The sequence below is a fragment of the Calonectris borealis genome, chromosome 1, assembly GCF_964195595.1.
Source record: "Calonectris borealis chromosome 1, bCalBor7.hap1.2, whole genome shotgun sequence".
In the NCBI taxonomy this organism is placed as follows: domain Eukaryota; kingdom Metazoa; phylum Chordata; class Aves; order Procellariiformes; family Procellariidae; genus Calonectris; species Calonectris borealis.
In genome coordinates, this window is record NC_134312.1 from 66,541,326 (window position 1) to 66,555,768 (window position 14,443).

Below are 14,443 nucleotides of genomic sequence, written 5' to 3' on the forward strand. Positions count from 1 at the left end.
GACAACTAAGAGGATGTAAAATAGTTGTGTAAGGTCAATGAGAAGTAGTGGACTAACTATGTATGGTATTTGAAATGTATATAAAAGCATTTTCAAACTTTGTGTAGAAGAATTAGGTCATGCTATGAAATCAAAGTAGAAAAATCAGAGTATAGAGATGCTATCTCTGTGTTTTCTGGTAAAGTGAAGCTGTTAAAAGCATCCTCATATCAAGGGCTTAGGAGAGAGAGATTCAACCTGAAGCTGTCTGAGAAACAGCTGCTTACGGAATCTGACCTCTAAACATGCTGAGAGCTGTCACAAAATGGTTAGGCAACACAGTGTATATATCTCAAAAATGTTGTATTCTGGCAATTAAGGTGAATTCAGAACTTGTCAAATCATTGTTCTGTTTAACAACCCTTACCTGAATGTCCATTCATTTGTTGTCATGACACATGCTAATCAGCCACATGGCTATTAAGTTTGCCTGTAAATGTTTTGAGGGTAGGATGGAGTCATTGCATCAAATTCTATTTTGACAAAAGTTAGGATGCTGCAACTTTATGGATACCATTGAGGGTCAAAGATTATATTGCATCCTTTATTACTGTCAGATAAAATGTTAGTGAATGTTCTTTTTATCCAATGAGGAGCAATCCTAGTATGGCAGTGCACAACAGGAGAGAAAGATTTTGGCTACTGCACATGAAGGAGTATCAGCCATGAAGGGATAACTCTGATGAATGGTGGGCTGCTGTCAGTCTCAGTGCAGATCTACACACCCAGATCTACACACTTAGAAATTTGGTCTCTGGCTGTACATGCATTTATCTCAGCCTAGCAGTGACTGCTGATGGACCTTTGCTACTCTGGGACATCCTTGGCATCCTGAGGCTGAGTTTCCCCGTAGATTCTCTGGTGTCCCATGAGAGATCAGCTCATGCAGCAGTCTTGACCTTGGAAAGTGCATGGATAGAGTCCTTCCCTGCTGTTACTCACTGAAGTGACTCACAATTTAATACATTGGAGATGTCTGGCACTCTGTAGAAGGCGACTGAATTCGGTCAAAGGGCTCCAAAGTTACTGCAGTGACTAACAGGCAGGTAGGCATGCTCAAATGTGCACATATATAACGTGGTCACAAAACCCTTGTTGATTTAAGACACCTGACTAAAACCCAAGCTTGAAAAGCCTGTTTTTCTGTCCCACTTAGAAGAGAGTAAGAAGTAATATGATCCGCTTTTTTTTCCATTGCTCATTATTCAAGATCTTTAAGTACGTTTCTGATCCGACTTGCAACTTAGAGTAACTTAGTAGCTACTGTGTTTTAAATCCGGGCTGAAAATCTGGAAGCTGTAAGCATTGCCAGACCACAGCCCAGGGCACTAGAGGTACTGACCATAGTTCTGTCTAATTTCACTTTGATTTAACTTCTCCATTGACATCCTCAACACACTGTCCCCTTCATTTCATCTCTGTCTTGCACAAGCATGCCTCAGCACCTATAGATGCAGCGTATTTGCTCGGAACACTAACTCAGAGGAGGGGAGAAGACAAGAAATAACATGATTTATACCAAAGGGAAATATAAAGGCAGGTGGAAACCTCAGGGTACGGGAGTATAATTTCATTTGCAACAGGTGCATTGAAATTGTTCTTCATTTTTTTGTTGTCCTTGCAGCTACACTAATTGTCTTTTGCCTTAGCGAAAGCAAGCAGCAGATGTTGATTTACAGTGTAGCTGGCAAGAAAAATTCCAACAAAATACATTTTTGTCTCAGAGCTCATGAGTTCATCATAAATATTTTGGGGAAAAGAGTCAGATTTCAATGCATTTGTAAGCAGGATTCCCTGTGAGAAATCTGCCTGATTTCTGCCTGGTTTGTCTACCTCGCTCCTCTACAGCCCATTCTGGGCAAGCCTCGACTTGCCTCGGCTCTTTCGTTCCTGCCGGTCCATTATTGAGACAGTCTCAGAGCTGTCAAAATTTTTAATTTTAGATGCACTTACTGGGATGATTATCAAGTAAACCATTCTGATTCTGATAGCTCTAAAGCAAGGAGTTATTGCCAATGAGTACTTGTTTCACTGTGGTTCACGGACTGCTCTCTCATCCCTGTCTGGCCAGCCTGGGATCTGGTTCTACAAAATTATTTGGTTTTAAAAAAAAAGTAGAATTCTCATGGGTTTGTCCATTTTTTTTGTTTGGTTGGTTTTGGTTTTTTCCTTCTTTTTCTCTGGGTGGAGAATATTTGAAACAAAAAGTAAAAAGGCTGGGGAACAGAACCACCTGTCCCTGAGCTAATGCACCTGATTGTGCCATGAACTGTTTTATGTTCCATTTACTGGGGAAAAAATGGGTCTGGTGACCTCTTTTTCCAATTTTTTATACGGTTGTCTAACACAATTATCATTCAAGCAAACGTGCTGGAAGTTGGGAGGAAAATGGCCACATATATTTTTAATCCTACCACAGGCGATGTACATAATCGATTTAATGAGTGGTGTTTTTATTTTGTCCCACCTGAAAAAAGGCTTTGCCCATCTATTTCAAACTAGAACAACTTCTATAAGCTTGACAAAAACAGGTACTGAGCCCTGCATATACGTAGTCTGGGGACTGAGAAACTGAAGAAAGGCATGAAAACAAATATAAAAAAGCAATCATCACATTACTGAGAAGAACATCAAGGTATCTTCATGATCAGTAAAAGACACGCTAATTTGGTTATGGCCTTCTTTGGATCTTAGTCCTTCATCCACTGATGTTTCCATTTTGTCTTTATAATTTGAAGCACAACTTGCTTTGTCCAGAGCCTCTCATTGTTGCAACATTTCCATTTATGATTTTCTCTTCCCCAGGAATATTGGTATTTCTTAAAGCTTTTATAATATTTTCTGCTACTGGAAAGGGAATAATTTTCTAAGAAAAGCTAAAGTTACGTGAATAATACAAAAATCTTGGTATTACAAGAAATTTCACAGGCTAAACAATGATTTTTCTGCAGTCTTGCTTCACTGTATTTCCTCTGCCTGTACTTTCAAGGAGCCCAGAAGGGGAGATGACTCTGGAGCGTGCAGTGAGCATACTGAAGAGTGAAAATACACAGTCCACACCTAGGATTCTTGCTGCAGTGACTTTCATACAACATGAGTGCTTCCAGAAAGCAGATGCCAGAAGAAAAGTAAGTAATTATTTTTATGTGAGTTACAGTCAGGTAGAGCAAATAACTTTCTATACTGTATGGCACTGTATGCCAACATGAAAAAAAGGCATTCTGAGAAACTTTTGATGTTGAATATTGATGTTGAATATTTTCCCTAAAATATGCTGATGCTTTTTGCTGCAGATTCTTTTAAATCAGTGGAATGGTGCTGGTCTATGCTAGCAAAAGTTTGGTCTTTAGGATTTTGTGATAGGAAACACGGAAATGTAGGGTAAGAAGCGACATCAAGAATTCATCCAAACCATCTGTAATTACACATGTTTATGACCAGCTTTTAAAAAATCACATCAGTTAGGATCCCACAAGCTCCTGCAGGCAAAGAGCTTTACTACTCTTAGCAGTTATTCCTAAAGTATAACTTAAATCTCCCTTTTGCAAACTAAGTTGATTAGTTTCTATCCTATCTTGATGGATATGGAGAAAAATATCTATTTTTCTGTCCCTTTTATAATGTTTTTTCTTATATGTTAAGGCTGCTAAGTGTATACCCACTTAGTCTGCTCTTTTTCAGGCCAAATGAACATAGTTCTTTCAACCTTTATGAGTAAGTCGTGGAGTCTGAACTTTTTGTCAATATAATTGCTCCTGTCTCTCATTTTTGACTGGCATGCCTACACCATTGGTACAGAAATATGCCAGAAATGGAAACTCTGGAGTCCAGTGCAAACTTATCCAAGCTTCAGGGTTTGCTAGGACTGCACAAATGCTTTAATGCAGTGTATGGATTAGCCAAACTGGTAAGGGTTTACTGGGACTGCACAAATGCATTAATACGTTGTTTGCATTAACCAAATTTGTTAAGTCTCTTTCAAGAGACTTGTTAAGTCTCTTACAAGTTTTTTGAAAAGACTTATTAAAAATATTCTGTTCTTCCTTTCCTTTAAATTTCACTATCGAACACAATTATGGCTCTCTGGCTGAACAATTCTGTACATTAATGTGTAAAGTGGTTGTTTATTTCAATAATTTAAAAAAATTTCTTACACCTGCTTTGTTTCATAATTTGCTTGGTATTATTCATATGTAATCTCAGCCTTAACTCCTTATTCATCTATATGCAATCCAGTTCAGTGACAGCCAAACATCACTCAATCCTTTGTAGTTTTAACTTGCTTCACAGTAGATCAAAGTCTGTTTTGGAAAAAACCATCAGTACAGTTAGCAGCCTTAACTTCAGTCTGAGGACAGAGCTTCAGAACTGAATGTTTGAAGGTGGTTTATTATTCAAACCTCTCTCAGGCAACTTCCCTGAAAAACAAGTGGATGAGTAAAAGAGTTGAAATTGGAGCAGTCAGCCTGAAGCCTTCTTCTGTTTTCCTGTCTATCCCACATATCCTAGCTGAGTTTTTCTGTTTGGTGCCCATCAGACTTGTTCACGTTGGCATTGTCTGGTTTCTCCTTTTTAGCCTTTCAGCCTGCATTCCTTTTCTTTGTCTCCCGATGCTTTGTTCCCCGATACCTGGTAGTCTGTGGGTCTAGCAGCTTTTCTTTTTCTTGTGAACTTGTGGTCTTACAGTATTTTGGTGAATTTTGTCTACCGATGAAAATTAGGCAGACCAATCAATAGCTTTTGTAAATTCTCCTTTGCACATTAGGTTGAAATAGCACCACTTCTTTTATAAGAGTTATAAATCACTTAAAATTACCAACAGAAAGTCTGCATAAATGTTTAAAAAAACCAACCAGCTACGGTGTCAAAAGGGCTTATCTACTCTAATAAAATAGCTCGATGTGCCTTCAGCATGTTCTATGGTCCACTTACCTCAAGATATATATTTCTGTATTTCATTCTGTTAGCATCTAGGCGATTCTTGAATCAGGGGAATCAGGTCAGCAGTGCGGCAGCACGAAACTGTGCCTTTTGTACAACAGAATCAGAGGAAAGGCAGGCAGGCAGTGTAGTTTGCCAGGGCATGAAGGGCAAAAGGCTTTGTTACATTTCATTTCTTCGTGTTGTCAACACCTGTCGGTCATATTGAATTCTTTTTATCATTAAACTCTGGACTACTCAAAACAGTTGTATCAGATTTCTAAGTCTTTCACATGCTGTTGATTCTACACAAAGATGAGTTTGTCCACAAAACCATATGGCATTTTGAGATGCTGGAGGAAACCAGCCTCAATTGTACATGAATGTAAGGTATTTTCCATAGTAAACTCCTTCCTAAATGAGCCAAGGCTTGCTTATGCCACATCACAGCTCGTATGGGATTCATCATTTGCCACAACACATAGAACTTGGAAACTATTTGTTTCCATACAGCTGCTGTAAAATAACATCTTCTTAATTCTTCATTCATTTGGGGCCAAAACCTCATTTTCTAAAGAATTAGACACTGAAGAGTAGTCTTTGTTAAATGTGGGTGGTTCAGTAGTTAACTAGCTTACAATGTTTAATGACCTACATTCGGAAGTTTACTAGTTTACTATTTTTTTCTCAGTATGGCACAGATAAGAAGTACTAAGTATAATGTATTCTTATTTAATACACTTTCAGTACATGCACAGAAGTTAACAGAGAAAAATATTGTCTTTCCATCAGGCTGGCTGCTGAGAAAAAAAACCAAACTTGGCACATCAGGAACATTTTCCATCCAGAAATCTCAAAGCAGTTTATAAATGTTCCAGAGTTAAATCTCAAATATCCGTTTCACCAACATGGAAGCTAAAACACAGAGCAATTAAATGTCTTGTCAGAGAGTACAAATCTGCAGCAAAGCTGGAAGAGATTTAGTTTCATTCTCTTACATTAATTATTAAAATATGATGCCTCCCTTAGTTGTGGATTTTAACTATGACTCATATGAAAGCCCAGAAGTTAACAGTCATGTCCAAATGATTAATGATCTGTGCTTCAAATCTTTCAAATAGGAGCAAATGAATAAAGTCCCTATGACTATCTAAAGGTCTGCTGGGGGGGAGGGAGGAGTTTCTCATTTACAGTATCTAACTAGTCTCTGCTGTGTTTTGTTTTCCTCACAGGTTTTCTCACTTGGTGGTATCCCCAAACTATTACAGCTTCTTGACGTTCAGAATGAGGACATTCAGCGGGCAGCATGTGGTGCTCTGAGAAACTTGGTGTTTGAGGACAATGACAACAAACTGGAAGTGTCAGAGCAGAAAGGGATCCCACTCTTGCTCCGCCTACTCCGGCACAGCAGGGATGTAGAGACTAAAAAGCAAATAACAGGTAGTGTTTTCTGCGCATTCAAGCATGAAGTGCTTGAAGTAGCGCACAAGCTTTCCTTGTGAGGTACATGATTGTTTACTTAGGCGAATGTTTAGTGACTAAATACAAGAACACTGTCACCTATTCTAAGCTCTTCCCTTAGGGTGAAATTCCAAGGTCCTTACTCAAGACCAGTCTTTAAGACAGTAAGAAGAGACTAGGAACTTCAACTTCCTCTCTTAAAGCTTCTTCAGAAATGACATGAGTCTATTTGTTTGCAGGAAGCTTAAAGTCCTAGATATTCCAGAAAAGAAAGCGAGGCTCAAAATAGCAAATTCTGTAGAACCCTTTTGGTGAGCAGTGATCGGAGCAGTCTCAGAGGTGCCTGGGACCATAATTAATGCCCGTTGCTTATGCAGCAGCTCAGCCCTCACTTTTTGACGCTATGCTGCTGGTGCATACTGGGAGCTCCTTGTTGAAGACTGTCCCCTAGAACTGTCAGGTGCTGTCCACCTATTCTGTCAGGTGGATTGAAGGTGGTTGTCCTACTCTCCACAAACCCTACTACCCAAATTTCTACTCTGAGCTCTCTCACTCCTAGCTGGTGCTGGACAGGTCTGTCTTCTCAGATCTGACAAGCAGAGAACTGCCACAGCAATAGTGTGCTTCCTTTCTGTGTGCAGAATTCCTGCAGGACATCCCTGTGGCTGTAAAGATCATACGGCACCATCAGTGGAGTGACCTGCATTCTGGATTCCGTCTTTGCAGGGCTTATGTTCTCATGCTTTTACTTCCGATGTCCTTGAGGAAGAACTGTTAAAAATGGGTAGGGCCCATTGCAATTTTGAAGGAAAAGCCCTTTGGATCAGAAACCACATATTACAACTCCTGTTGTACATCGATATAGCAGAAGGAATAGTAGGAGGAAATGTCCACCATTACTCACAAAGCAACCTGTCATTACTGCTCTGCTGGCGTTGCAGCAGCCAGTTAAGAAATGCCCACCACTTTGTCCCTGCACTCCTGTTTGACCATAGTGTGTCTCCAGGAAGTCAACTGCTTGTGACCCGCATTCATTCTAGTTAGCATGCAAAGGAAGAGCAGGCTTATATTTTATAAATGGAAGAAAATGTTATGAATAAATGAATGGGGATTTATTTCAAGTGATCTTTAAAGATACCAGGAACACAAGCTATTAAAATAACAGTGCTTGAAAGGATACAGAAGGTGTCAAGCAGCCCTGCCTTGAAGCAAAGGCACGTTGAGACCTTCTGTAATTCTGCATTCTTTTAAGTATTTGAATTACTGTGCTCCGTAAGCTGGAGAACAAAGCTTTGTATTGTTGACTCTTTTGACCCCGTTCTACAGCTCTGCAACATTAAAATGTTTTAAAGTTTTTCACATTCATCAGATGCAGAATTGGGTCACTTAGTAACTTATTGTGTAGTGTGTTGTCTCTCAGTGCTATTACACACCGGTGAGGGAAGCAGTGAAAATAGTGGTACAGTGTCCAGAAAGCTAATGCTCTTTTCTTGTTAGCAATTTCATCATCTCTGACAAAACCTTTGACTGTTTGTGCAGGATAACTCATACGGATATTGTGAATATTACTGTCTTCCCCTTCACCAGTGTGAAAATGGATGAAGGGGCACCTTCTTTCTGCAATTACTGCTGGCATTGAACATGAATATTTACTTACAAAACATACAAGACACCAACAAAATATTTAAGCAATATCAAGCAGGATGTTGTAGTTTGCGTAAAGCAAAATATTCTGATATACTTTCATGCCTATCAGTTGCAAGGGATGGCTTTAAAAATACACCAAGAGAGAAGTATCTCTCTCTTTGTTCAAGACCAAATGTGCAGTCAGGAGGAAGCATGCTGGGTCCCCTGGTGAAAATGGCACTCGGGCATACTTTTTGCCATCACTTGAGCAATTATTCCAGCTCCCTAACAAGCTGCAAGGAGCCTACAGGGCAAAGGGCAGCCTGGTTGAGTGAATTTCTATGAGAATATTAACTTTGCTTCCAGCCACTTTCTTTCCCAGCCCACACTTCAAAAGCAGGCAAGGAGTGGGCTGCAGACAGGAGGCAGAGAGCCACTGTTAAGCATACGCTTACTAAGGTCAGTGCTTCCAGATGATCTTGGCATGTACACCGATACCTAGGAAACACTGGAATTACTGCCCTGTACAGATTGACTATGTAGCCCAAGAAGGGCTGCAACATAAGGCTTTTCCAAGCACAGTGCAAACCTCTGAGTACCGTTCTACCAAAATGGTTAAACCCTGCTGAGCAACAGATTCCCTGTCTGACTGATGGCTCACCTGCAAGTTTTGTTTCTCCTCTTGCACTGCCTTTGGCTTCTTACAGGACTAGTGGGATAACTTAGCTATGCGTGCAATCGCACTGCAGTCTTGTAACACTTCCAGGAAAGGGTTAGTGCAGAACCTTTGGGCTTCCACCTGGTCAGCATGAGAAGCCCATCATACTTATTACTTGCCTACTTTGACTGTAAATTAGACTTCCAAATGTGTGATATGATAATTAGCTGAATGTCTTCCCCCATAACAGACTAGCAGAATAATCTTGGTACCTGATAATACCACACTGAACCCTGGTAAAAGACTCCTGGCCAAGGATCGAAAGTATGTGATACACATTAATAAAGATGTCTAAGCTCAGCAGAGTAAAGCTTTTTGTTTCTACTGCTGTGTAGGAAGCATGGTACCAAAGCACTCCACCTGACAAAAATACACGAAGATAAGGAAGTTGTTGGAGAGAAGGAAGTTAAAACTCCGAGACATAGAATTTTTCTCACACCATACTTCATTATCTGTCAGAAATATGATCTAATACTTGTGCACGAGATAAGTATATCTCAGCCTTAGAAGCTTACCTGTAAGGTCACTGGCTTATTGGTACCAGCAGCGTTAATACAGACAAACACTTGCCTAATATTAAGCCATACGATATCATATATTCTCAAAGAATATTTTGATGGCCTGTATTTTCTTCAAGACCTAGGCTGAGGAATACAGCCTGAGCATAGTCATGCAGTGTGCCTTGTATCGTCCTGTGAAAAGACTGAAAGCAATGAAGGTGTATGGAGATAAATGCTGATCATAGCAAGTGCTGTGTCCTGCCTCGCAGTCTGTGCATCCAGGAGAACATACAAAAAGCACCAAACCAGTACCCCCACCAAAGTGGCTTTGTGCTTATGCCAGTGGTTTGAAAGCTGCTGTGGACCAGTTTACCCAATGTCCCTGTGCAGAAAATAGCTGCCCCATTTCTCTGTGCAATTTCTGTGCTTATCTGACCTCTTCCTGGGGGGAATGAGACCTCCTCAAGATTACATTGACTGAATTTGCTAGCTTAAAATCATTGATACAAGTAAAGTGAAGGAACCATAGGCTCTGTCCTTTGTTTGACTTACAAACGTCTTGCAAATCTCTTAGGAAAGGAATGAGGTTACTCCTGAATGGTAGGAGAGGATGTTACTTGGAGAAGCCAAGACAGGAATGGCATTTTGTAGTATTTGGAGAGCATACTGAGGAACAGAAAGTAAAATGGCTGTGGCATGAAAAAAACAAAAAAGATTAGCTTTTGAAGGTAAGCCAGATGAGCCTCCAGGGAGTATCTAACCTCTTGATCTTGTTATCATGCAGCACAAATCTAAGAAATGAAAGAACATTTTTCCTGCAGGGAAGATTATAGCACAAACAGGACTGTCATTAAAAGAAATATAAATTTAAAAGGAGACCCTGCCCATTTTCCCAAATAACCATCTAAGGGAAAACTGTGCCCCTATGAATACATTATAGCATAGCAGCAAGGAAAAAGCCCACTCCTAAAGACATTTTCCGATGTGAACAAATTCATCCACACCCAGAATGCCACTGAGAGAATCCTTCTGAGCCCAGTGAGACAATGCCTGTGGGTAAAGGTAGGATTTTTGTTGGAAAACTTACAGTGTGAGCAGCATCTCAAATTCTCTTCTGACAATTCTGTTCTAGGTATCTGTCTATAATGCAAAATGCACTTGTTCCTTTTAATATGATATTCTGTCCTGTCTATAATTCAAAATGCACTTGTTCCTTTTAATATGATATTCTGTCCTTGTGCCCTTGCATTTGTGCCATTCTGTCTTAACCTGCTTCCCTTACCAATGCCCTTTGGACTGCGTGTCTGATTTCCTATAAGCCTTACTTGTCCTTCAGGAAAGTACATTCTTCCTTTTATCCCCTAACTCAGAGGTTGAAGAGCTGAACCCAGAAGAAGGAATGGGCTGCTTCTATCTGGCTTTTGTTTTGATTTTACTATTGCTCACAATAGCTGAAATTAAATTCAAAGTGTAAGGAGATACAAAAGAAACATTTTTTTGTTGTGAACTGATGAAAGGAACATTCACTAATACTCTGCCAGTGTTTGGAGGAGGTTTGTGAAACTCAGAGCAGCCAGCTGGGGAAACAATGAATGCCTTTGTAGTGAAAAGCAGAAATACATGTCTTTTTCTAGGGGAAGAGTACTTTAAAAAGAATTGTCATCTGTTGGAATAGAACAGAAGCAAAGCTAATCAATTATACAAGATTATATTTGAGATTTGTTTTGGTGTTTGGAGACTGAGTAGACAAGGTGTGTAGCATTATTTAATGATTTGTTTAGTGACAAATGTCTGGACAGTAACAGCCAACCAGTGTTTAACAGCTTTCCCTCCTATGAGGAATTTTGCTATCAAGTCTTAGAGAAACTTGGTAATAGGCACTTCCTGTCTCCCAGCAGATTTCCAAAGATCTGTAAACTCACTCTCTGTACCTCCCATCTACGCCCTCTACATCCCGCTCATTGGTCTTTACTTGGTACTTGGAAGTGCAACTAGTCCTGCCAGGCATCCAGAAGGGACAAATTCCTCCCTGGAAGTGTGGAGAATGATCACTGGCGTCGGTGTTGTTAGCTCTGTTTAGCTTATGTTACTTTGGTAACAGAAAAGATGATTGCTGCAGATGGGCAATGCACATGCAGAGCCATGGAAAACTGTGCTTCTCAGTCAGGTGTTAGACTGACTATATAGAGATCTGACTTTAATTGTGCCCCTTTTTTTGCCCCATTTCTCTGTCCTCAGATCAAGGCTGGTGAACTCTTATCACCCCCTTCTGCTCCTCTTCAGGATATCAAATGCCAGGCAGGCTCCTTCACTCATTAACTTCAAGGAGTTTGAGATTAGGTCTTTCAAACTGTGGGGGACTCTTTTTGCCACTCTGATTTTATTTTGGGTATTGCAGGTTTGTTGTGGAATTTGTCCTCCAATGACCAGCTGAAGCACCTGTTGATTAGAGAAGCCCTGCAGACCCTGACCGAAGCTGTTCTCATCCCTTACTCGGGCTGGCCAGATCGAGATTACCCAAAGTCAAGTGTTTTACCTGATCCTGATATCTTCTACAATGCCACAGGATGCTTGAGGTGAGCATTCAGTCTACAAGTACCCAAAACAATAGTGGTGGTAAAACAGGCTGCACGCTTATTTTCTTTCTTGCTTTGAACTTTGATGGCTCCAAGAGAAGAGTTTGCTTACAGATCATATTTTGAAATATGGCCTCACACGTATCAGACCAGAAGAATTACTGCTCAATACAATGAAAACAACTTTCTTTTTAAGGCTCCTATATATTCATTTGATGGGTACTCCACAGACTAAATATATCCATAACAGAAGGTAGTACTTAGAGGCCTAGTTGCAATGCATAGTTGCACTGAAGTCAAAGAGATCCTTCACTGAATAACAGATGTTGGTATCATGTATAAAATTAGCCCCTGGCTGATGATGATAGTAGTAACAACAAAGCTTTTTTAAATAGTTGTAGAAATGGTATTACAAACTTTAAACCTGTGTGAGCCTTTTAAAGTTATTTTAAGACTCTAGTGCAGTGATCTCCAAACCTTTTTGAACATACACCCCTATGAGTAAAAAACTTTTGAGAACACTCCCTCAGTATATGTGTATTTATTTATTTATAAATTATATACATGTACTACTTTATGTACATTATAAAGCATACATAAAATCAAAAATTTAAAAGGATGATATGAAGATGAAATAAACACTGTTGGGTTTTTTTTATTTTATTCATTAACGGTACAAAAATATTTTCTTCCTGCACCCCAATGGAGTGTCTTGTGCACCCCCTGGGGAGATCAGTGCTCTAGTGGATGTATAGCATGGTGACTTTTAAAGCCTAGGTCTAAAGTTGTATGATCTGCTGATGCTGATACAAATACAAGAGTGACACTTTCACAGGATAGTGAAGTTTTTTGACCCATATAAGTATCATTTATAACCTCTTTGTTAATACCTTTTTCATAAACAATTCCTGCTTCATTTTAAATTTCTGAAATTTATGAAGCATAAGAAGCAACTATCCACTGGAGTCACATAAAAATATGCCTACATCTTCTTTTCTCTACAAACTCAAAATAATTAAGACCCTTATACATAGCTTGAGTATGTGTCTATACTTCTGACTGGCAGAACAGATTTATGATTGTATTTGTTGAAAAGTAACAGTGCAAAACCTCCTGAAGAGTCCTAGGCTATAGCAGGTAAAGCAGTAAGGTTTATTTATTTGAAACACAATTTCTTAGGTATTAATGCGACAACAGTGTTTTCTGCCATTTGTGTTGGGGAATTTCTGCTCACCTGCTGTAATACCTGCTAAGTCCTACCAGATTTACCAGGCATGGGAGCAGTCCTTTGGGTAGTAAGCAGGACATGCTCAGCAGTGGTCAAGTCACTCTTTTTTTTCTACTTGGCATATATAAACCACAACTAATAGTTATATTCATATAGTAGCATCTCCAAGGACCCTTTAGGTAAATACATAGAGCTAATCGCGAGCCATAATCACTTTTTAGCTAAACAGATGACTTGGAAAGGGGACATGGTACCTACAAGCAGAGAGATGTGTTCAGTTTTCAGCTGCTGCCAAAGATGCTTACTTTGAGGTATCATAATCTGTAGCTAAACTGATCAGAAAATGACTTAACCTAAATGAGGAAAAAAACATTTTTTAAACCAAAGTAAGCCCTGTCCAACCTTTTGCACAAGTTCGAGTAAATTGAGGCCAGGCTGCAGCCATGGGGTGGATGAATAGATTTACAGTTGTGTATTTACTACTGCAGTCAGCTAATAGCCTCATGAACACAGTAGCAGCTACTACAGAGAAACACTAAAGGCCTCAGTAAACACTGAGTAAAACTCAGTAAACCCCTAAATGACTGAAATATAAAACCCACATCTTTAATAAAAACACCTTTAAAAACAACAGTCCATAAAACCGTGGCCCTTTATGTTTGTGAGTTCAAAGCACGTTAAGTTAATATAAATACGAGTATATCAGAGATGCATGTCTTTTGTTCACACATTCAAAAATGCATGAAAGGACATAGTTTGAAATAATTAATGAGTAATGTATGAGTGCAAAGGCATGGCCTGAGTTTTAAACTCTTCTTAGTAAACTACAAGGAATTAAGTTTGAAATTTAGAGGCTGGGAAGCTGCCTTACACATACCTGCTTTGCTAACATGTCCTATAGCAGAGCAGTTGTATCTGTATTGTATGAATTTTTACTGTGTAAACAGCTCTGTATCTGACACATGTGGTTTCAGAAGACAAATGAATTGTTAGCTATACAAAATACTCAACAATAAAGCACCTTTTTCTGCAGGAACTCCTCTCAGCCCACTAACTACTAATTAACTTCATCTCTAAGTAATAATTAACTTTTATTTACTCTGATGCTCAAAAGCAAATACAGAGAAACATTAACTACCCATAATAAAATCTCTCTTGCTAACGCTAGTGGTGTTGTCTATGAAATGGAGCAGGTTGTCTTTTTTCATATTAATTAGCCCAAGCTGCATTTGTGCAGAAACCAGTCTGGCTGTTAGGTGTGCCGCTCTGTGGTGGCATGACCTGCTCCTCTCCTGCGTTTGGACTCGGAACCGTCCCTTCCCTATGAGCCAGCCAATGGAGGCACAGGATCATTCCCAGTTTTAGCATGGTATTA

The 14,443-nt window shown here is 39.6% G+C and overlaps 1 protein-coding gene across 1 annotated transcript in view; it reads left to right on the plus strand.

Annotated features, from left to right (window-relative positions):
- The window catches only part of PKP2 (plakophilin 2), a 43,830-nt gene that overhangs the window by 13,996 nt on the left and 15,391 nt on the right, over positions 1-14,443 (plus strand). The window contains exons 4-6 of the mRNA XM_075158306.1: positions 3,029-3,167; positions 6,192-6,399; positions 11,663-11,840. Of these exons, the coding sequence (XP_075014407.1) occupies positions 3,029-3,167; positions 6,192-6,399; positions 11,663-11,840 (525 nt within the window). The remainder of the gene's footprint in view (positions 1-3,028; positions 3,168-6,191; positions 6,400-11,662; positions 11,841-14,443) is intronic.